The sequence below is a fragment of the Eulemur rufifrons genome, chromosome 20 (assembly GCF_041146395.1).
Source record: "Eulemur rufifrons isolate Redbay chromosome 20, OSU_ERuf_1, whole genome shotgun sequence".
NCBI lineage: Eukaryota > Metazoa > Chordata > Mammalia > Primates > Lemuridae > Eulemur > Eulemur rufifrons.
Window position 1 is genome coordinate 14,677,640 of NC_091002.1, and position 23,829 is coordinate 14,701,468.

At 45.5% G+C, this 23,829-nt stretch overlaps 2 protein-coding genes across 3 annotated transcripts in view; both read left to right on the forward strand.

The window, feature by feature from the left end:
* LOC138400518 (sorting nexin-5) overlaps positions 1 to 7,219 on the forward strand; it is a 28,297-nt gene extending 21,078 nt beyond the window's left edge. For both annotated transcript variants that reach the window (XM_069495425.1, XM_069495424.1), the window contains 3 exons: positions 618 to 777; positions 4,757 to 4,842; positions 6,469 to 7,219. In XM_069495425.1, coding sequence (XP_069351526.1) covers positions 618 to 777; positions 4,757 to 4,842; positions 6,469 to 6,519 — 297 coding nt within the window. In that variant the 3' untranslated portion in view covers positions 6,520 to 7,219. The remainder of the gene's footprint in view (positions 1 to 617; positions 778 to 4,756; positions 4,843 to 6,468) is intronic.
* A 6,960-nt stretch (positions 7,220 to 14,179) lies between these two features.
* On the forward strand, positions 14,180 to 22,033 carry WFDC8 (WAP four-disulfide core domain 8). The gene is made up of 6 exons (XM_069495741.1): positions 14,180 to 14,258; positions 17,416 to 17,556; positions 18,726 to 18,893; positions 20,839 to 20,966; positions 21,809 to 21,816; positions 21,883 to 22,033. Exons 1-6 carry the CDS (start codon positions 14,180 to 14,182, stop codon positions 22,031 to 22,033), a joined length of 675 nt encoding a protein of 224 aa, XP_069351842.1.
* The last annotated feature ends 1,796 nt before the right edge of the window (positions 22,034 to 23,829 follow it).

Below are 23,829 nucleotides of genomic sequence, written 5' to 3' on the forward strand. Positions count from 1 at the left end.
TATATACAAAAGTAGGTAAGATAGTTTTACCTGGCTTTAATTATTGTGCCAGTTTTTAAAAACTGTGTAATCTATACATCATAATTGCCAATGTTAGATACTGAGGTACCTTCTTTGCTTATAAGATTTGTGAAGAATCTTTATTTCGGATTAGATGGATCCCCAGGATAGACTACCAGAAACAGGATTTGTAGGGAAGGGTGGGTTATATGTTTCTTACTATCTCATTGCCCAGTTGTATTTTAGCAGCATTTCACTTGACTGCCCAGCAATAACTGTACATGTGTTTTGATACACAGTGTTTAGTTTTTTGAAATTACCTACAGTTATTGAATCAACTGAGAAAAAAATCTTCTGTTTTTACTCTGTTGGAGTTTTTCCCTGGCCATATAAAGAATTCTGGAAAAAGCTGTCAACAATGCTGTCAGAGTTGCTCTTTCCTATTGAAGCTAGAGATTAATGGGAAAGGGAGGTGTAGGGGTTGATTAGGTTCTTGCCATCTAACAATTTAGACAGTGTATTGGCACTGGGTACATGGTTAGACTGGTTTAGATATTTATTTAGTACTCCAGTTCTCTGTAGTCTTTTTATGTTGTGCCTATTAATTTCCTTCTCAGGATCTCTTATACAGACGCACCAAAGCCCTCATTGACTATGAGAACTCAAACAAAGCTCTGGATAAGGCCCGGTTAAAAAGCAGAGACGTCAAGGTGGCTGAGGCACACCAGCAAGAATGCTGCCAGAAATTTGAACAGCTTTCTGAATCTGCAAAAGAAGGTCAAGCAGGGATATTCTTTTCTTTGGAAATAATTTCAAGCTTACAGAGGAAAAGTTGCACAAATAGTGCAAAAAACACCCATCTTCCTTTTTCACCTAGTATCACCCAGTGTCAGCACTTCGCCCCCATCTGCTATATCACTTGCACACGCACGCTTATTGTCATGGTTCCTGAGTGTTCATAAACACTCTGGGGCTTTTTTGGTTTTTGGTTTTTGTTTTATCGAACCATTTGAGATTAAGTTGCATACATCATGGTTCTTTTATCCCTAAAAACATTGTTATATATATTTCGTGTGACTGTCGTCATTCTTTTACGTCCCTACAATACAGTTATCCACTGCAGTATACTTAACTCAGTCTACTGTCTGTAATCTCGTAGTGTTTGTCCCAGTAATGTACTCCGCTACAAGAACCGGCTGAGGATTGCATCTGGTTATCTTAGCTCTTAGTCCTGTACTCTGGAACAGTTCTTGTTCATTTTTATATCTAATAATGCTAAGTGTGTTCGTTGTTCCTGTGTTGTCTGTCTCCAGCAGATGGAGCCAGGGGATATAGGTGTGTGTGTACATGCACAGAGTTGTACACATACACAGGTTTCAGGGATCATGAGTCTACACCGACTTCTAGTCCATGTCCACAGGATTCTTTCTTGCTTTCTATTCCAGAGCAGGGGATTTTTTAAATACGGGTTAACTTTATTGGGAGGCAGTACACCATTTCCATTGAACATGAATGTAATACATAGTTTTTCTTTGTTTCTTCCTTTCTTTTCCTTTTTAAAGAGACAGGGTCTCACTGTCACCCAGGTTGGAGTCCAGTGGCCCGATCATAGTTTACTGCAACCTTGACCTTAGCCTCCGAAGTAGCTAGGACTACAGGTGTGCACCACCGTGCCTGGCTTTTGTTTGTTTGTTTGTTTTGTGGAAACCTCCATCTCACTATATTGCCCAGGCTGGTCTTGAACTCCTGGCCTCAAGCAATTCTCATGCCTTGGCCTCCCGAAGTGCTGGGATTACAGATGTGAGCCACCACACCTGGCCGTAATATGTAGTCTTTACCCTAGAGGATCTTGTAAATCTTCTGTGGCGTTCTTAGAGGCCATGGAACGTTCCAGAGCAAATGTTCAAATGTATCTCCCAGAATGTGAATGAAATAATAGTAGGACACTGCACTTGACTCAACTCCTTCCCCCCTAAATAAACAAGCTTTCATGAACATAGAAATCCCTATTTCATTTAGTTTTCTCAGGTGTATTTTGTTTTCCAGTGATAGGGAAATCTAGGCATGTCTGATAGTGGTCCCTGTGATACCAATGATCTCTGCTCAAGTAACATGCTTGAAAGCTACCTGCCATGTCTAAACCTAGGCTTTCTGGAATTTGTCTTCCTTTGTCTATTCAGGACTATAATGCTTTAACTGTAAGCCACAGAGCTTCTCTTTACTGGAACTTGGCAAATGTCATGCAGACACACTGACCAGGCTGTTTTTGGGTTTCTCAATTCTTGTAGTTCTTTTTAAAAAAAAAAAAAATCTAATAAGTTTATAAGGAAAAGTAGGTACTTCAAGCTACTGAGTTGAAATCTTAGGTTATTATATAGGCCAATTTAGTGGCTCTTGACAGTTTTGGAGGAGATAAAAGAAAAACCACAAAAGTCAGAATGGTGCCAATTTAGGCCTGTCTAAACTACCTACGTTATCCCCTTGTGTTGTTTGATTATATCCTCTTTATTCAAAACGCAAGCCTGGGTATACTATACTAAAAGTATGGTATTCTGTAGAATGCTGAGATTGATAAGTATGAACCTGTTTGCCTTTGGTATGAGTTCTTTCTAAGATTTGTATCTGAGCTGACTATACGAGTTGAGTCAGTTTAAGGAACATAGCACAAATGGTGGTGAGGGCTGGTATCACAGGAGATGGATGTTAGTGTGTATCTGTCTCCTGTGATCCTGTGTACAGATGGCCTGGACCTATGTGCAGGTATAGAGGAAGAAGGGGAGCTTACATTGACCTCAGGGAAGACCTGTTTGACTTAGGATATCCAAGGGGTTGTCATTTGTGACTTTTTAATGTGGCTGCATTCATTGTAGTTCTTTTGGGCAGTTCTATAGAGACAGTGAGACAGGAGAGTGACTCCTCTGAGTGCCCTTGAGTACCAGCTGGAGCTACACAGTTTTTTACCAAAGGAGTGATGGCCAAAGTTCTAGCCAAGTAAATCTGCAAGGCAGAACTTAATGTCACAAACCTAGTAAAGGGATCAGAGGGAGTACATATTCTTGGCTTACTCCTATTTCCAATAGGTCATTAATCCTGATAGTGGCAATAGGAAAAGAAAAGATAGAACGGGGACATGTCTTACAGATCATATCCAAAATAAATCCATTTTGAACAGGAGAGTAACTATTTTCTCCCTTTTTATTTTTTAATTTTTAAGATATTACATTTAATAAGTCATAATTGGCCGGGCACAGTGACTCACGCCTATAATCCTAGCACTCTGGGCGGCCGAGGCAGGTGGATCATTTGAGCTCAGGAGTTCGAGAGCAGCCTGAGCAAGAGCAAGAGAGACCCCGTCTCTACTAAAAAATAGAAAGAAATTAGCTGGACAGCTAAAAATATATAGAAAAAATTAGCCGGGCATGGTGGTGCATGCCTGTAGTCCCAGCTACTCGAGAGGCTGAGGCAGTAGGATTGCTTGAGCCCAGGAGTTTGAGGTTGCTGTAAGCTAGGCTGATGCCACGGCACTCAACTCCAGCCTGGGCAACAGAGTGAGACTCTGTCTCCAAAAAAAAAAAGTCATAATTGTGTTGTATTTATGGAGTACAATGTGACTTGATATATGTGTTATATAATGTGAGATGATAAAGCTATCAGCATCTGTCTCCTCACTTAACATTTTTTGTGGTGATAACATTTGAAATTGACCTAGTTATTTTGAAATATGCATTACTATTGACTGTAGTCATCCTGCTGTGTAATAGATCTCAAAACTGTCCAGCTGAAGCTTTGTACCCTTTGAGCAGCAATTCCCTCATTCCCTTACTCCTCTCACCACTGCCCCACCCCGCCCCCAACTTCTGGTGACCATCATTCTTCTCTCTTCTTAGTTTCGCCTTATTTTTTAGATTCCACCTGTAAGATCATTCAATAGTTGTCTTTCTGTTTCTGGCTTATTTTACTTTGCATAGTGTCTAGATTTATCTATATTGTCCCAGATGACAGAATTTAGTTCTTTTTAAAGGCTGAGTACTACTGTGTATCTATTAATATACCACATTTTCTTCATCCATTGATGGACGCTTACATTGATTTTAATATCCTGGCTATTCTGAACATGGGAATGCAGATATCCCTTTAACGTACTGGCTTCAGTTCCTTTGAGTATATTCCCAGAACAGGGATTTCTGGATCATATGGTAGTTCTGTTTTCCATAATGGCTGTATTAACTTCCATTCCCACCAACAGTATAGAAGAATCCCCTTCTCTCTGCATTGTTGCCAACTTCATCTTTTTGATAAAATCTGTTCTAAAGGTGTGAGGTATAATCTTACCGTGGTTTTAATTTGCATTTCCCTAGTCCTTAGTGATGCTGAAAATTTTCATGGGCCTGTTCTCCACTTTTGAGAAGAGTTGTCACCCTGTTTTGTGAAGTATGTCTGGCTCACCACCACCCCTCCTTCAACCCTGTCCTCAGTCATCGGCACCTATGCTGCTCATCACCCAAGCAGTCAACTATTCCCAGGAACGATGCCTGGTGATTGGGTGCTATTGCCCACTTAAAGGCAATGACATCCATATCCCCACAGTGAGCATAAGATACTTAGTATGTGTCGCAGTCACAGAGATAATGTGAGAAAATAACGGTTGTAAGTGAAACGTTTGGAGATTATTTGTTAGGAATATTTGGAAGTTAAAGTGAATATAAAATTTGTTTAATTTTTCTTGGATTTGTAAACTTTATTTTCTTCCTTATAGAACTGGTAAATTTCAAACGGAAGAGAGTGGCAGCATTTAGAAAGAATCTAATTGAGATGTCTGAACTGGAAATAAAGCATGCCAGAGTAAGTGGGGGTTTTGTTGTTGTTGGGGTTTTTTTCCCTCAAATTAAGCCAACTTATTAGGGGGTCCCCCCAAGTTTTTATCCCAGTGTCATCAGGCAGTGGGTTTGCCTTGTTGCATTAACTTTCTATAATACTTGTTCAGGGAACCACTAATGAGAGTATTTTTGCTACAGCAAACCATAAATTCACATCTTGAAATACTTTCTTGAGAGGAGCATTCTTGGTGGAGGCTGTCCTGCCTGACTCTAAGGCCTTTGCTTGGCCACTCTCTGAAGAACCTAAGTTATCAATAAGCTCTTCAATATCTTGCTTTCTTGGAAATCTTTTTTCGAAGAAATTGTTTTCTGGTTTGCTAAGTGTGTATTCTGATAATCCTGTTGTGGCACAGAAACAGTGGCAAGCCAAGGGTGCTCTGCTAGGGAGCTCTTAGGAATGTGGTGCTCCCCACACTCAGTTTCTGGGGGTGGTTTCAGGACTCAGCTCAGCTCTAGAGTGCCATCTGGTTCAGGGCAGCCTGGTCAGTCATCAGACCTGAGAGGCCAGAGGAGGGTACTAATTGTCACTGGCTTTCAGCTTTGATTAAAGTGGGAAGACTTAAACATCGGGAAGACTCAAATATTATGTAGTTTGGAAAATCCTTTGTTTTGACTAGAACATAGATGTGTTTATCGTTACTTGCCTTTTGAAGTTAATGTGAGAACTTTATAAAGCAATTTTTGCAGATTCCTATATGAATATTATTTATAACCTCATCTGTAATCTTACCCACAACTAATTTTTAGCAACCAGTCTTTCTATGGCCTTCAACTTCATATTCATAGAACGCTTTTTTTTTTTGTATTTATTTATTTATTTTTTTTATTTCATCTTATTGTTATGGGGGATACAGAATTTCAGGTTACATACGTTGTCCATGTACCGCCTTTCCCCCCAAGTCAGAGCTCCAGGCGTGTCTGATCCCCAGATAGTGCGCGTTGCACCCAGAACGCTTTTTTTTTTTTTTTGAGACAGAGCCTTGCTCTGTCACCCAGGCTAGAGTGCCATGACGTCAACCTAGCTCACAGCGACCACAAATTTCCTGGGCTCAAGCAATCCTCCTGCCTCAGCCTCTCGAGTAGCTGGGACTACAGTCATGCGCCATGATGCCCGGCTAATTAGAAGAGATGGGGTCTCTTGCTCAGCAACTCCTGACCTCAAGTGATCCCCCGACCTTGGCCTCCCAGAGTGCTAGGATTTCAGGCATGAGCCCCGCACCTGGCCTGAACAACTCATTTATATAGCATTTAAGACTAAGTAGGACTGGCATGATCACATTTGGGGAGGAAACAGGTGGGGGCAGGTGAGGGCAAAGGTGCTGTAACTCTTTTTTGCTGGGAGCCTCTCCCAGCAACTAACAGCCCAGACCCACAGAGAGAGGAACTCTTCCAGCATGACATAGGGATGAAGGGCAGGTTTGCAGTCAACTGAGATTTAACGAAGAGTAGTATCAGCCTAGTCTGGCTGGTGTCAGATCTCTCTTGAGAAAAGCCGTGGCTATGTCTGTGGACTTGTGTTGTATTCTTACAGCTATATAGCAGATCTTAGACTTGAGTGATTCATTGGTCTACCTTGATTTTTTTTTTCCAGAACAATGTCTCCCTCTTGCAGAGCTGCATTGACTTGTTCAAGAACAACTGATCTGCCTTTACTCTGAAGAAAGGAAATGAATGTGAAAGAAAGCCAAGCATCACTTGCGCTTAAATCATTACCATGGAAGACTTACTAGTTTTGACTTTAGTTTAAAATTATGTGAATAAATATTTTGATTTCTAAAAATCTTAACAATTAACCATGTTGGTTTAAAAATTTTTATTGCATGGTACTTGGACATAACTAATCTTTTCCTTCTGCATTTAATACCTCAAAGGGGGCAGAATCTAAATACTGAGTTCTTCTATAGTTTGTCTTTAGTTACTAAGAAAGGGTGTAGGGGACATGTGCCTTTTGGAAACAAGTAGAAGCAGTCACCTGGCCCTTGTTTGTCTCATGTTTTGTGTGCCCATGTCCCTACTAATTGTCAGGGAGGTGCCAGTTACAATAAATAGCTACTTTGTTACAGATAAGACATTCCATTCCTTAATATTTTTTTTGCCCTAATACTCCCATAACCTCAAATGTTTGTACTATAACAACAAGAAAATCTCATATATCTTTATATACTGTTTGCAGCTCCATTTTTATAGTTGTGATATAAATGCTTGAGGGGGAAGAGATGTATCTAAGGCTACATAGAGAAACAAATAATAGGGCCTCCTTTAGAAGATAGCCACTTCACCAGTAAGAAAGATGTGAACTCCCTCCCTAATGATAGTGGGAGATATATGTGTTTGGGCTTTTGTTTTTTATAAAGTCTATAATAAAATAATAAATCATGCTACTATATGAGTGTTTTTGTGGAAAACAAGGCCAGGGTGTGCCATGAATGCAGTTGCACTTAAGCCTTGGCTGTGGCGAGAGGGCTTCAGTGTCTTCTTGCTCCGCATCCTGGGGGCCTTTGTTCTAATCCTAACATTTTTGAATGCTACTGGCTTTTTTTAAAGAAGCTCCCTACATCTGGGGGTGTCTGTTTGCTCCTGACCTGACTGAGGTTTGTGATTTTTGCCAGGGACTTCAATACAGGGATTCTGTGTGTGTCTTGAGACTTAAGGTGGTGTCTGCCGCATTTTCTGTAGTGTGAAGTTTACTGGTTACATTTGTAATTAATAAGTAGCTCATGGGAAGATCCTTTGAGACTGTTAAAAGCATTTTACCCGCCACTTTTAGCATCAGCTGGTTACAACTGGTATGAGGGTTGCAAAACTGATTTCAACACCATATGGATGGTTTTTCTTACATTTAGCTGGTCTTGATGTCTTTCCTCCCCGGCTAGCTACAGGCAACTAAAGCTTAACTACATGCCTTCTCCTACCTTCAGGGCACAGGCACGGTTGGGAAACATGGTGCAGGAAATGAGGGAATTTAAACTCCGCAGTGGTAGCTTCAGTGTGGGCTCCTAATCATATCTCTGTCCGCCTCCCTACCTGTCGCCTCCATAGTGTCCATAGTACTGCGCGCACACACACTGGTTGTGGTGGAGGCTCTCAGTAGATCTGGTGCTCCTGGCGTCAGGTATCTGCGCCATAGCTGCTTGAGCAGCAGGTGTGATCAGAGGATCTCCGGTGACTGGCCTTTGGGGCCTTGGTGTAGAGCCCATGAGGGCAGATGTGAGGGAAGGCAGGTTCTGGACAGGCCTCGGCAGGAGAAGCTCCATCTACAGCTGCGGAAGAGCTTTGCGAGAGGGGATGGGCTTAGGTCACACTTGGAGAAATGTTCTGTTGGAATTTAGGCCACTTCAAGACGTGGGGGAGGTTTTTTTGGTTTGTTTTGCCTTCTAGCTTAATGCTTCGGTGTTCTGTGCTATGTTTTGAAAGACTTAATAGCTAGCAATCCTCCAGGAAAACCCACATGGATGCCTGAGTCCTATTCAAGAGTCAGGAAATGAAGGCAGTGGGAAGTGGTTTAGAGGGAGTCCAGCCTAGAGAGGTTGTGACTTGCCCAGGTCATGCAGCTGGGAGAGCTACACACAACCCACAATTCACAGGTAATGCATCTTCCCCAAAGAAAAATGAGCTGGTGATAAAGCAAGGGAAGACCACCTCCTGGGCTCTAAAGCCTTTGTAGAAAGTTGAGGTCACATGGGGTCACTTGTGGTGACAAAAGCACAAGCAGTGGGCCGGCTCACTTCCCAACATGTTCATTTGTTCCACCCCCATTTTTGAGTCTGTTTCCTGGACATTTGCCTTGCGTATGTTTTGGGGTTGTGAGGTTTCTTTCCCTGGGCTCAGCTCTGTGAAGGGCACTTGCTGTTGGAAGGTGTTTTCAGCAGAAGAGGAAGTGAGTGTCACGCACCATCAGCCTTTCAGCCTTCCTCCTGTGGGCGGCAGAGGCGACCCAGCACAGCCAGCCGCCCACCACTTGGGCCTCTCCACAGCTGAGGGGGAGCCAGGAGTCCCTGCAGACCTGCTGATTATCAGCTTGCAGCTAATATTCCCACAGTAGCAGGAAGAGAAATGTCACGCTATTTCAAGTAGTTCTGGATGGTATCGTCCTGGACGAGCAGTCCCCTCCAGAATTGCTGTAGGCCTCACATGCGTGGGGACCCAAAACACAACCTCCATTGCCGAAGCCATTCTGTCCCAGTATCCCTCATCTGGATGTTCTGTCAAACAGTTGTGAGGTGATGGGGCTTTGGATCTGGGCCATGTGATGTGCCTGGAAGGTGGCTGGTTATGAACTTCAGACAGCTGGGGGCTGTCAGGTCCAGGGGGACCCTCCCACGAGCACTCTCCACCCCCGCAGCGCGCACACGTACACATGGTCTCTTGTCTGGGTGGGCCTCCCAGACTCTGTCCTTACTGAAGGTTTGGTTTGTCACTATTCAAAGGCGTTGACTTTTTTCATTTTTAATCTTTATGTCCAACTATAATAGTAATACATACATGCAGGCAGTTCAAATAATACAAAAATGAATAAACTAGAAAGTAAAAGTCCCCTATTTTGCCACATCTCATAAATAAGTCAATTGTTAAATGTTCCCAGATTTTTTTCCTATCCATATATGTATGAGTATTTTATAGAAAATGATTCAAGCTGACAAGAGTTGGGGTTTCTAGAGGTTTCTGGTTGTTAACTATTTTCTCCCTTTGGAATGGTTTCCATGGAGATTCACAGGCCAGCTTTCCAGGGCCCCAAAGCAGCTCTTGTGCATCTTTGTCCTTCCACTGCAGGTTCCCCCCAAGCCCCCTGCAGACAGACAAAGGTATCTCCCTCTCGAACCCCCTTCCCTCCGTTAAACATCCATCCCCTCCCCACCCCCAAAGCTTTCCTTCCCTGGAAGGTGTGAATGATTTAGGGAACTATTTAGGAGGACTTTAATTTTAACCAAATGCCAATTAAATTTTTAACCAATTAGATTACTTTGTAATACATGCCCTACAAAACTTTAAAGTTTGTTAAATTGTGGGACCTGTAATATTCAAAACACGAGAAGAAAAGCCCACAATCCTAGGTCACAGCCAGTTATTTTTGATGGTTGCCTGCCATCTCTTACCAACGTGCATTAATTCATTGGTTGCACCCACAGCCAAAGAAAGTGCCTATTTGGGGGGATTTTTTTAGCATCAGTCAAAGGGTAGGGATTTGGGGCATTCGGAGCGTAGGGTTCCCACTGAAGCTTGTTGCAGGGATAATGTGGCGGAAGACTGGCCAGCTGCTTCTGTTTCAGGACTTATGTTTTAACTGCCACGTTGTAGATTCTTTCCTGTCCTGATGGGGTTTAGAGATCATGTGGTGTTTGCGCTGTCCCCTCCACATTGCAAAACCACAGGAGGGGGGGATTCACGCTCCCAATGGTCACGGTGCTGCTGGGGTGTTAGGCTTGTGCGTATCAGTTATTCTGATTCAGGCCTGATCCCCATGGCAGTTCTTGGCATAGTTCACATAAGTCCCAGTTCCCCATGGCCCTGCCCTGCCGAGGTTAGGCAGGCTTCTGAGAAGCAGTTGAGCACTTGCTTGAAGGTGGAAACTCTGAGCTAGAGCCAACCTTGGAGATCCCAGCTGGACCCAGCTGCTGCTTCCTGGGGCTGTCCGCTGCTTGCATTTGTTGTATCATGAGCCCGAGATTTGGGTCTGTGGACAGGTGGGTGGCGGGCATTTATCTGGGGGCAGAAAACGTAGCACGAGTAGGAGGAATACCTGAAAAGGACCCAAAGGGGAGGAGATGAAGGGAGCTAAAGAGAGCCTGCAAACAGCCCTAGCGAAGCCCCTTCCTTCCTTTTTTCCTTCCTCCCTCACTCCCCCATGAGTGAATGAGAATACAGGAAATCCCTGCAGCGCGAGAAAAACATTGGAAACGCCTGCTGTGAATCCCAACAGGGCTTGTACTATGTGTTTTTCTAAAGTCTGGTTTGTGTCTGCAGGGCTTTTGACCCCTTCTGCACTGTCTGTTAAAGCACTTGTCCCCGTGGGACGGGGTTGGGAGGAGTGAAACTGACGGGCTGTGACTTGCCCCAGAGTTGGGGGCAGAGGTGAGGCCAAGTGAGGTGCTACTTGCTAGGGGCCTTGCGGGGAGCCAGGAGGGAAGTGGGGCCCAGAGGGATCTTTGTGAGTCAGATTGTGATCCTTCTCTGCAAATACCCTCTGTGACTCCCCAGAAAAGCCCAAGTCCCTCCCTCATTTGATGCCTCCCCCTCCAAGATTATATTTTCCAAAGGGGTCAAATTTGAATTTCAGATAACAAATACTTCTTAAGTATAATATGCCCCATGCAATATTTGGGATACACTTATATTAAAAAAATTATTTGTTGATTATTTAAAATTCAAATCTCACTGGACGTCCTGCATTTTTATTTGCCAAGTCTGGCAATTCTGTGTTAAGCACCTGGAGTGTGGCTAGTACAAGTAAGGAAGCAAGTGAGTTTTACCCTTTAATTTTAATTAGTTTACATTTCAATAGCCACACCTGCCTAGTGGCTACTGTATTGGACAGTTGTCCCCCCAAGACATTCCCCTCTTCCTAGCTGAAGCCCCAGACATTGTGTGATAGACACACATTCCCACTAAGCCCTGTCCACACTCCTGACCCCAAAAGCCCCAAGCATAATAAAAGTGGTTGTTTTGTGCACTGTGGGGTAGTTTGTCACTCAGCAAGTGTAATTGGAACTCCCCTGAGCTCTCTGACCTTGTCTCCTTGTGCCAGCTCCCTCCCTCATTCCACTCCAGCCTCCCTGTGTTGTCCCTGTGCCTGGATTGTTCCCACCCCTCTACCCACAAAGATTCTGGTTTCAGTGGTACAGGGTACAGCCCAAATGTTAGTAGTTTCAAAAATTCACCTGGCGATTCTGATAGGGTTAAAAGTTAAGAACCACTTGCAGTTGGATCACAGTCATAGCCTGTGAGCCCAGGGTTCTCATCAGCCCCATTTTACAGATGAGGAAAACGAGGCTCTGAGAGGCTAGGCCAGGTGCCCAACATCAAAGGGTGAGAAACGGCATATCTGGGACTATCTTTGGGTCCTCCCCCTGCAGTGAGGGGACAGGTTCACCGGAGGTTTGGGCCTGGGCTCGGCCCTCTGAGCTGTGGAAGGGCCCTCTGTTCCTTAGGAGGTAGAGAACAGAACAAGCTCCCCCAGGCCTTTCCTCCCCCTGGGCCTCCTTCCATGGCTAATAGGGCTGATGAAAGGCTGTCCTGCCGCCCTCTGTAATTTGCCCGCTGTCCTTCTCTTTAATTTTATTGCCTCCTCAGCAGTTTCCCAAGGACTGGGGGCTCCGTGCCCACTGGCAGGCCCCTCCCTGGCTTGATGAAAGGGCAGCTTTGCTGCAGCTGCTAACGGGGAGGCTCCTTTGCAGAGCCCCACGGGGTGGAAAGGGGTGTTGGCGAGGGTTTTAGAGTAGGGGCCCACAACCCCTCCCATCCACCAAGTGCCACTCTAAGTATTCTTGGGGACACTTCTTGAGAACGGGCATTACAAGAAGGAGCGAGCAGGCGGCAGCCACGCAGACCGACCCTGGGTGGGGGACGTCTGGCTCCAGTTGTAGCCACTCTTGTATTACTGCCTGTCTTGTGGTTTAACTTCTCTTGCTCATTTTCCTCAGGGTCTTGTTTCCCCGACTGGACTGTGGCTCCATCGGGGTCAGGACTCTGTGATGTGTTTGAAGCACCGCTGTGAGGTGGGGGAGGTTAGTCTGAGCACAGAAGGTGGGGCAGCTTGTGAAGGGGCCGGCCCCCTGCCCGGCCCTGAGGGGCATCCGGAGTGTCAGTCCCACCGCAGAGAAGGACAGTGGCTGAGACTAGCCTGAGGGGCTGTGAGGATGGGGGCAGCAAGTCATCCATCCTCAGTAAGTGCTTCAAGAATGTGACCTTGGTGTTCTATTACAGGTCCCTGCCCATATTCTGGCTGCGGCTGTGCACACAGTAGGCCCTCAGTCCATGCTGTCTGTACCTTTGCATGTGGAGCCATTGGTCTGGGGGCTAATTCCAGGAGCCCCATTTCTGCAGTAGAGTTCATACCTCAGGACTTCCATGGTGTAGCCAGAGGCAACCGTTGTGGCTTTTCTAGGCAGCTGTCCTGCGGTGGCTCAGATCCTGCTCTCTTGTAGCTAGCAGCTCTCTGAAAGCTCTGGCCTTTTGCTCAGGTGCCTGTGCGGGCAAAGCCCTCAGCCACGTGGGCTTGGAAGTCAGTCCCCAGCCTGAAGGGGGCGGGCCCTCCCACTCCGAGCTGGTCCCCTCTGCTGAAATGCCCCCCTAGAGGGTCATCCTCTGCTCTCTGTCCCCTGGGGCCGGGGCCCTGCAGGTCCCCAGGATCAGCAATGCTGTTCTCTGTTGTCCCCAGAGCCGTGGCCCACCAGGCCACCTGCAGCTCCTTCCTGCACACCCAGCAGCGTCCTACCTCAGGGTCTGCCTGCCTCTCTGACTGACCACAGGGGCATCCCTGACCGCAGGGACAGGCTCTACCAGGCTTGGAATGCCCAGAGTTGGCACTCTGGGCATGACACTCACCCAGCAAGGGACAGGAGCTGGTGGGTCCTTGTGCTCCTTCCCCATGGAGTGAATTGGATATGGGTTCCACACGGTCCTGCAGAGACCCCGTCTCACCTGCACACTCGCCCCCTGGGGCCGCCTCCCCATGAAGTGCTTCTGCCCAAATCATCCTGCTGAGCAGTCACAGGTGACTCTCAGAGGTCCTGGCTCTGCGGGTTCCTCCCAAATTACAGAGGGTTTCCCCTGAGGCGTCCGGGAGGCATCGCTGGCTGCTGAGCTGGAGGGAGACAGGTGCAGAGGGGGCCGCTGGGTGAGGCCATCTAGGGGGACCCTCCTCCTTGTCCCTCTTCCTCAGTCTCCCTGACGCCCTGAGAGTCGAGGGGACCCTGACCAAGGTTTAACAGCCCCTGTTGTGTTTTTTCCCTTCGGCAGCTTTACATGAAATGATGTTAACGGTCAATTTAATGAGGCGCTGGTGTGTCAAAGGCTTCCCACTGCAGGGAGGGCTTTTGCTCTCGCCACATTAGGGACAATTCAGGCCTCAGTGCAGGTTGGGAGGAGAAAAGGCTCAGTCCAGGGTCGCCTGAATGAGCCTGGCCGGGCCCTTGGCAGTCGGAGGCGGCACCTCCATCCAGTGGTCTGAGGGAAGGACACCTGCTTCCTGGTACCAGTCACTCAGGCTGTTTCCTCATCTGAAAAATAAGGTGGGCAGTGGGGCCTGCAGACACCACTGGCAGATTGAGGGAAAGGAGGACCAAGTCGGGAGGGCTGGAAGTGCAATGACCACTGCGATTCAGGGAGTGAGGGTCCGGAGCCAGGCAGGCAGGTGGGGGGACGCCCAGAATGTGTCTCCTCAGGGTGGGTGGTGCACGGCCGGCGGGCGGGGATCACCGAGGCGCAAGATGAGCTCATTCGTTCCACACATCTGTGAGCCCCTGCTAGGCACTGGGCACTGAGGGTTGTGGTGGACAAAATAGACACTATCCTCACCCATGCAGCTGATATTGCAATGTGTGTGTTGGGGAAAGAAAGACAACGAACACACACGCAGGTAAACACATCAAGAGGCGAGGTGATGAGTGCTATGGCGAGATGTATATGAGGGAAAGTGGCAGGAGTGGGGCTGTTATTTTACGTGGACTGGCCAAACTGTAAACCAAAACTATCTACATGGACAGCCCAGATTTAAGGAGGACAATAAACTCCTTTTTTTTTTTTTTGAAGACAGAGTCTCACTCTGTTGCCTGGGCTAGAGTACAGTGGTGTCATCATAGCTCACTGCAACCTCTAACTCCTGGGCTCAAGTGATCCTCCTGCCTCAGCCTCCCGAGTAGCTGGGACTACAGACAGGCATGTGCCACCATGCCCGGCTAATTTTTTTTATATGTTTTTAGTTGTCCAGCTAATTTCTTTCTATTTTTAGTAGAGACAGAGTCTCGCTCTTGCTCAGGCTGGTATCAAACTCCTGAGCTCAAACAATCCTCCCACCTCGGCCTCCCAGAGTGCTAGGATTACAGGCATGAGCCACCTCGCCCGGCCTATTTGTTTATTTATTTTTTAAATATTTGTATTTTTTGGAGACAAGGTCTTGCTCTGTTGCCAGGCTATATAGTACAGTGGCATCATCATAGGTCACTGCAACCTCAAACTCCTGGGCTCAAGCAATCCTCCTGCCTCAGTGTCCCGAATAGCTGGGACTACAGCCAAGTACGACCACGCCTGGCTAATTATTTTATGTTTTGTAGAGACAGGGTCTTGCTGCATTCCTCAGGCTGGTTGAACTCCTGGCCTCCAGCAGTACTCCCTCCTAGGCCTCCCAAAGTGCTAGGATTACAGGCATGAGCCACCACACCCAGCCAAGTCATAGTTTGAAAAGAATTTCTGGTCTGATAATTCCAACATTCCTGCCATATCTGATTCTGATTCTGATGCTTGCTCTATCTTTTCAAACTATTTTGTTTTGTCTTTTAGTATGCCTTGTAATTTTTTCTTGATAGTCAGACATGATGTACTGGGTAAAAGCAACTCTGGCAAATATGCCTTTAGTAATGTGCTGGTAAGGTGTTGGGGAGGGGAAGGGTTCTATAGTCCTGTGTTTAGGTCTCAGTCTTGGTGAGCGTCTGCTCTGGACTGTGGACTTTATAAGTGCTTCTCAGCCCCTCCCTTAGGAGGCACAGGATGGCCAGGGGGAACTGAAGCTGGATATTTTCCTTTCCTTAGGTCAGATGGGCTCTGATAAAACCCCAATAGGTTAGGCTCTGGTGAAATAGTTTCTTTTGAAGGGAGGCCTTGTTCAGAAGGACAAAATGCTCTAATGTATTTCAAAATGGTTATTTTCCCCATCCCTCTGCCAGAAGTGCAAGGGAATTTTTCTTCATTCCTTACTGTGAAACCCTAGCAGAGCTCCTGCAGGTAAAACTCACTAAAGTAGGGACATTCCCCTCCCCCAAGACTGGGCCCTCCTGGAGTTTTAACTCTCAGACTTTTGTTTGTTTGGTTGCTTTTTTTTTTGTTTGTTTGTTTTGTTTTCGAGACAGAGTCTCACTCTGTTGCCCGGGCTAGAGTGCCGTGGTGTCAGCCTAGCTCACAGCAACCTCAAACTCCTGGGCTCAAGCAATCCTTCTGCTTCAGCCTCCCGAGTAGCTGGGACTACAGGCATGCGCCACCATGCCTGGCTAATTTTTTCTATATACTTTTTTAGTTGTCCAGCTAATTTCTTTCTATTTTTAGTAGAGACAGTTATTCTCTGATCTTAAGGTCAGCTGCCTTGGGACTTTAGTTTTTCTGCAAAATCCCTTCACAACAGTATCTAGATTAGTGTTTGATTCAATAGCCAGAAGATGGGAATCTTGGGGACGCAACTTTAGAGTTCTGCCTACCACAAGCACATGAAATCGGGAAGCCGTGTCTAACCCCAGAAAGGGAGGAAGCAAACTCCACATCTGCCAAGCTCTCACCTTGGGCCAGGCGCTGTGATAAGTGCATCATGGGCATCGTCTCTCTCGACTGTTATAAGCAGCCTGTAAAGTAGGGATTGTTATTCTCATTTTAAAGGTAGAAAACTTATGACTCAGACAAAGGAAAATACTTTCCCATCATTATTTAGCTAGCAAGTTTTGGAGCCAGGGTCCCAAGGTGGATCTGTCTGACTGTAGTTCTTCCACTCCACCATTCCTTCCCCCCTTAGAGGTAACCTAGAAGTCATACAATCGAACTCAGATTGGTCTTGAGTTTACCAGGAGCCAAGGGCCAGAGTTAAGCCTCCTGACTTCTATTTCCATGATGTTTCCACCATTCCTTACTAATTTCCCCTATCAACCAAGATACTGGAGGAAAAGGAGTTAAGCAGTAAAATATTAAGTTTCAAAAAGAGAGGGGAGGCCGGGCGCGGTGGCTCACGCCTGTAATCCTAGCACTCTGGGAGGCCGAGGCGGGTGGATCGCTCGAGGTCAGGAGTTCGAGACCAGCCTGAGCAAGAGTGAGACCCCGTCTCTACTAAAAATAGAAAGAAATTATATGGACAACTAAAATATATATATACAAAAAATTAGCCGGGCATGGTGGTGCATGCCTGTAGTCCCAGCTACTCGGGAGGCTGAGGCAGGAGAATCGCTTGAGCCCAGGAGTTTGAGGTTGCTGTGAGCTAGGCTGAAGCCACGGCACTCACTCTAGCCCGGGCAACAGAGTGAGACTCTGTCTCAAAAATAAAATAAAATAAAATAAAAGAGAGGGGAGCTCCTAAGTTTAAGGCAAGGGTCTAGGTCCTCACCTAACCCCTTGCCTTGCTATCCAAGATCCTTCTCCTTCTGTTCCACCTGGGCACGAATTCCTGATTCAGATCCATCTAAATGCGCTAAGAGTGGTAAGAGACAGACCTGGCCCCTAAATATAAGCAGATCAAGAACTGAGAATTGAAAATAGAGGATGGGTCTGAGAGAATTTCATATTCCCCTTTGCCGTGGGAGGAGAGCTGAAAGTCTCAAGAGATGTGAGTGTGGACATTTATTTCTTGCAGAGAAACCAGGAGTGTGCCCCGGAGAAAGGATCACCTGTCACATTAAAATTCAGGACTATTGCAGAACGGATTTCGACTGCTCGGGACACCAGAAGTGCTGCACTTTTGTCTGTAGGAAGAAGTGCTTGGATCCCTATCAAGGTAGTGGCATCCAGGTTGAGGGCAAAGTTGCCTTTTGAGGTTTCCTTCTTGCTCTGCCCAGAACTGGAGGGATGGCAGGACAAAGAGGCCAGGGCTCATGCTTTCCTCATTCTCTTGTTCAACTCCCAAGCCTTGAGTACAGACCATGAGTCTAGACATGGTGGCCACCAACGGGATAATATTAATGTTAGTCTTCTTTGGTCAAAATTCAGTCATTCACAAATAACTAATACGTGTCGCATGCTCACTCTGCCTCAAGAGACTGTTTTTGGCACTGTGGCAAAATCAAACCTCAGTCAGTTTAGATGCTGGGGTCATTTTTGGACTCTTTGGCTTCAAGGAGGTTTTCTGGTAACTCAAGGAACTGTGCGTTTTATAAAGATTTTTTCATTCACTCATTCATTTATTTATTCAACAAATATCTATTGTCAGTGTCCTTTGGACAAAGACCACCAGGTACACACCTGCAGTTGAACAAGTTGGGTTTATTCCTTGCTGCAATGCGGTAGAATGTTCACCATAGTCAACCATGAGGCATCTCAGTAAGAAGCTGTTAGAAAGAATCTATTGTAGGATTTGGGTTTTGACTGGATAATTTGGGGAAGGGTTTAAAGGAGTGAGGGCTTGCTCTAGATTGCATCTGTCAGAAAGTGGGAAAACTCTATGACTGGGTATCCCAGTGAATTTTAACTACACAGAGGACAGACTAGAGTGAAGGTAAAGCTATAATTGGTAGAGAAGTATAAATCACTCATGTTACCTGGGAGAGGGAGCTGTTTGTGGTATCTTGTAGGTTTCACAGTGACCTTGTTTTTGTCTCACTTTATCATGATCTCAGAGTGATCTTATCTGATTTTTTTATGTCCAAGAAGGGTCTTGTCCTCCTGAAGCTCAGAGCAGTGGAGAAGAAAGATCAGCTCCAAAGTACAATATTCTTATACACTCTTCATAATATTCTTTATAAGGAAGAAGTGATTCTCGGAGGTGCCGTATAACATAGAGTATCAGTAGTAGACCCAGGACTAGAACCTAGCCTTTCTTTTTTTTTAACTGTGCCCCTTTCTACAACTTGGATGACAATACCATGAACTATGACAATGGCTGGGGACCTGACCTCCTTCTTTTATCTCTATCTTTTATGTTCTTTCCTCTTTTTTTCCTGCCCTCAGAACCCGGCACACTGCCCTTGAACCAAGGAATATGTAAGCTTAACCTACGGTGCTGGTATTTTGACTTTGAAAATGGTAGCTGCGAATCCTTTACTTATAGGGGCTGCCTGGGGAATGCGAACAACTTCTTCAGCAATGATGACTGCAAGAAGGCCTGCATGTCAGTTGGTGAGACCCAAATCCTGGCAGTCGGAGGGTCTAGTTTAACTAGAAATAGTATACCAGTGAGGTTATAGGCTCAGACTTTGAGATTCAACTTCCTTGGTTCAAGTCTTAGCTCTGTCATTCAGTGGACAGGAGGTCTTGGGCCAGTTGCCTGCCTTTGTGAGTTTCAATTTTCTTGTCTATAAAATGAAGATAATGATTGTATTTACCTATGGAATTATTCTGCCAAAAAAATGACACAGTATACATAAAGTGTTAATGAATTTTGGCCAATGGGACCTGAAAGCCAGATCTGTTCCCTTGTAAGAAGGTTCCTCATCATATCAACCTGTTGAGGATCACCCTGAGGATTTACCCAAGAATGAACCATAGAAAAGCCAGCTCTGGAATCCCATGGAGTAAGTGTAGACACTGGCAGTGGAGAGTAGGATGGGGTGGAGGGGAAGGCTGTGGATTCCTTTCTTAGTGTAATGATCTCCAGTAATGTTGGGAGACAGTGCCCTACAGCACTTAGGAGTCAAATGACCTGGATTACAATCTGACCTTTCCCACTTACTGCAAGTTTCTTCACCTCTCTGAGGTTCAGTTCCCTCCCCTGTGATACTGGAATAATAGCAAACACCTCATTGCATTGTCGGTAGGAGTATATGTGATCAAAAACACACAAAGACTCAACATGGTAGCCGTCCAGTGGTGTGGGTTCACCAAATGGTAACAACTGAGGTGGTGACCATTGATCTTCAAACTGCAGCACTGTGTGATGTATGAGGCACGTGGAAAGATGTACCATCACTGCTGCTTTACACATAAGGAAATAGAGACAGAGGTAAAGTTAGTTGCCCGAGCACCCCCGATTGGTCAGGAGTAGAGCTGGAGTTTTAACTTCATGGGCCCAGTGGCAATCCTGTGGCCTGACTTGGTGAAACACAGACCACAAGCTTCCCTTTGTGGGAGGCTCTGAGGAATAATGGTGCTGTAGACAAGGCCTCTGTCCTCTTTCCTGGGAGCATCAGGAAGACAAAGCCAGGGAAATGGGCTTGGGCTGTTTGTGGAAAACTTAGATTGGGACTCAGAGACACTCTGAGAGTCAAGCATGCCATGGCCTGAGCCTAACTGGGGGAAGAAGAATTTCCTGGAGAAGCCCTCATAGAATTTGTAATCAGATAAGGACAACAGCAGACATGCACAAAATCCCAAAGAATTGATTTAAATACCATCTGTGTCCTAATGACCCACACTTCACTTGTCTAAAATGGAATCACTTACCTTCCTCCCCCTACCCCAAATCTGCTCTATTCATAGTTCTCCTCACTTACTAATAGGTTGAAAAAAATTTAAACCCACACTTGATGCCCCCTTTTCTCAGTTAACATCCATTAAGTCAGGAAATAATTTTAATTCTACCTTAAAAGTAGATTCTGAATCTGACCACTTCTCACCACCTCTGCAGCTGCCACCCTGATCTGAGGCTCTGTCTTCTCTCCTGGATTGCTGCAGCAGCCTCCTAAAAGGTCTCCCTTCTTCCATCCTTCATGCGGTCTATTATCAACACAGTAGCCACAATGACCTTTTTAAAACATGGGTCAGACTATGTCACTGCTCTGCTGAGAACACTGCAATGGCTCCCCATTTCATTCACAGTAAAACCAGATATCCTAAAATAGCTTACATTGATTTGTGTAGACTTCAGAAGGAAACTGAAGTCACTCATTAAGTGGCAGAACTGGGACTTTACCTTGGGGCTTCAGGCACGAAGCCCAGCCCTCTCTCTACCATATCCCATGATATGGTGAGGAAATGTCATTCTTGGATATTTCTAAGAATGGATAGGGTGGCATGAACCAAGTTGCAGAAAGAAGTACTAGCTTCAAAGAGAAGGAAAAGCTGTTTTTGAAGGGTGGTGAGATGGGGTAGGCTTTGAAGAAATTCACATCTGCTCTTGTTTTAGTCAAGGAAGGACAGTGCCCACTCTTTCCTTTCACTGCCCGTATGGAGTGTCCAGCTTCGCGTATGAGTGACATCGATTGCCCCAAGTGGAACAAGTGTGAATCCATGTGTGGCTTTGTTTGCTCCAGGGCCTAGACAGGTGAGGACTGGAGATACACCTGCTCAAGTCTACTGGGCATATGCCAAGGACGCCATGTTGTCCCATGGAATAGGGGTGTCTTGAATCTCAGATTCCCCTTGGGTTGACCTTTGAGGAACCTTGGGAACCTTTCCCCTTTTGATGCCCAGCCAGTGCCTTGATGTTGACCTCTTGACCTCTGAAGACTACTGTGCTGTTCTTGGAAGCCAATCATCACTCTCCATCCTTCCCCAAGAAAACTTACTTGTTCTGAGTCTCATTCCTCAATGACCTACGTGCAAGGTGACAGTATCCACTGATTCATAAAAAAATTTATAACCATTAGGTACATTCCTAATAAGCTCTCATGTCTGCATAGAACTTCAGAGCATGAGCATCACAGTCATATCCTGTAAGGTGGCCTCGGGAAAAGATTGGTAGCAAATGCTCTTGGAGTAGAAGCCAACTCTAAGCTGGTGTTTATTCCCACCTGGAGCCCCAGGGATTGTCAGTGTTTTAAGGTACACCATGTTAAGGTAGCAAGAATTAAAGGCTTTTCAACAGACTTCAACTTTTCTATTTGCATTCTGTGTGGCCTTAGGCAACTCACTTCCCCCATATGGTCCTCGATTCCTACAATTCATAAAACAAGAAAGTTCTGGGTGCTTCCTAATACTCCTTCCACCTCTGGTACTCTGGGATTATATAACTCCAATCCATTAATTCTGTAGGAGCAGGCAGGTATCCTATCACATTGCATAAATCAGAGATGGCAAGACTTTTTTGATACTCTTCAAGTTATTAGCCATAGAAAGTTGATACTCCACCTCCTCCAGTCTATTTGTTACTGTAGGGGAAAGGGTAAGAAGCTTAATCAGAATAAAACCCTGTTTGAGAGTCCCAAATTTGTCTCAAATTATGGCAAAGTATTTCAACATCAAGTATCTTATTTTACCCACGCAAGCCCTTGGTGTGTCCCAAGATTGATAAACCCAAGTGCCTGCAGGATGATGACTGCCCATTGGCAGAACAGTGCTGCACAGATTGTGGACTGAAATGCGTGGAACCCCAGATTTGAACAGTAAGTAGAAAATGCTATCATCAAAATAATTATGAGTAGCATAATCAAACGCTATCAGTTTTGTCTTGTATCCAACTACCTTGCCAAATTGTCTTATTAAGTATAACAATATTTAATAGGGTTACTTTGATTATATATATTCATAACATCTGAAAATAGTGATAAATTTGACTCTTTTTATCCAACTTCATGACTTTATTTTCTTGTCTTGTTTATGTGGAATCTCTGAAATAAAGTGGAAAATAAAGGCAATAGCATCTATGTCTAGTTCCTTATTTTCAAGTCAATAGCTACTGCAGTAGTATAAAAAGACATTTGTTGTTGGATTTGGGATAAATAGATTTTATGCACTTAGGTTATTTCCTTTGTTAGGGTTATTTCCTATCCACTTACAGCTGGTATTGAAAATGATTGCCAGGCCGGGCACGGTGGCTCATGCCTGTAATCCTGGCACTCTGGGAGGCCGAGGCGGGTGGATCGCTCCAGGTCAGGAGTTCAAGACCAGCCTGAGCAAGAGCGAGAACCTGTCTCTACCAAAAATAGAAAAAATTAGCCGGGCGTGGTAGTGTGGGCCTGTAGTCCCAGCTACTTGGGAGGCTGAGGCGGGAGGATCATTTGAACCCAGGAGTTTGAGGTTGTAGTGAGCTATGATGACACCACTGCACTCTACCCAGGGCAACAGAGTGAGACTCTGTCTTAAAAAAAAAAAAAATGCAACCTTAATTGGGGACCCTGGGAACCATTTACTGACTCCGTGAGTCTTGAGCCTCTGTCTCCACTAATGACATCACCTTCTCCCCCCTCCTCCTTTTTTTAAGGTGTGCACTTTTACTGAACTAGTCTTGAGTCTGTGTACAGGTCAGCCCTGGCTACGTCGACACCTCCACCTACTCTCAGGGAGACTGAAGGCCTTCAAACATCTCAAGTTGGGGGACAAACAGGGGACCACGATAGCTGATCATTCAAAATAAACCAAAGTTAAAAAGTATCACTCTGGTTTCTCGTCAAATCGTATGAATCTTTTGCCTTTTTAAAAAGTATTAGCCAAAGATTTTAAGAATTTGCGTTACATAATTTACACAAGAAGTGCTGTCACCTCCCCTGTGTGGACTCGGGAGAGGACTGGACCATTCTCCTTAGAGAGAAGAGGGGTGCTTTTCAGAGAACAAGGGACTTCCTGTAACAGTACATCTCATGACATTTGGAATGATTGTTTGAAAAAAAAGAACAACATACAAAGTCCTTGGCAACATTGTTGAATTTCGGGGATGTCAGCTCCAACTGCTATTGCCTTTATCATTCCAGTTTTTAAATCCTGAGTCAAGGCCGGATTTGGTGGCTCACGCCTGTAATCCTAGCACTCTGGAAGGCCGAGGCGCGAGGATCACTCGAGGTCAGGAGTTCAAGACCAGCCTGAGCAAGAGCGAGACCCCGTCTCTACTAAAAATAGAAAAAAATGATCTGGACAGCTAAAAATATATATAGAAAAATAAATTAGCCGGGTATGGTGGCACATGCCTGTAGTCCCAGCTACTTGGGAGGCTGAGGCAGAAAGGTTGCTTAAGCCCAGGAGTTTGAGGTTGCTGTGAGCTAGGCTGACGCCATGGCACTCTAGCCCAGGCAACAGAGCGAGACTGTTTCAAAAAAATAAATAAATAAATAAAAAATAAATCCTGAGTCAAACAAAAAACCAAGGAAAGCCATACCGATCTCATCTTGTTTTCTGAGCAAGTTAGGTTTTGCCAAGGTGGGGTGTATGTAACGAATGCAACTAAGGAACAGTCTGCCTAGAA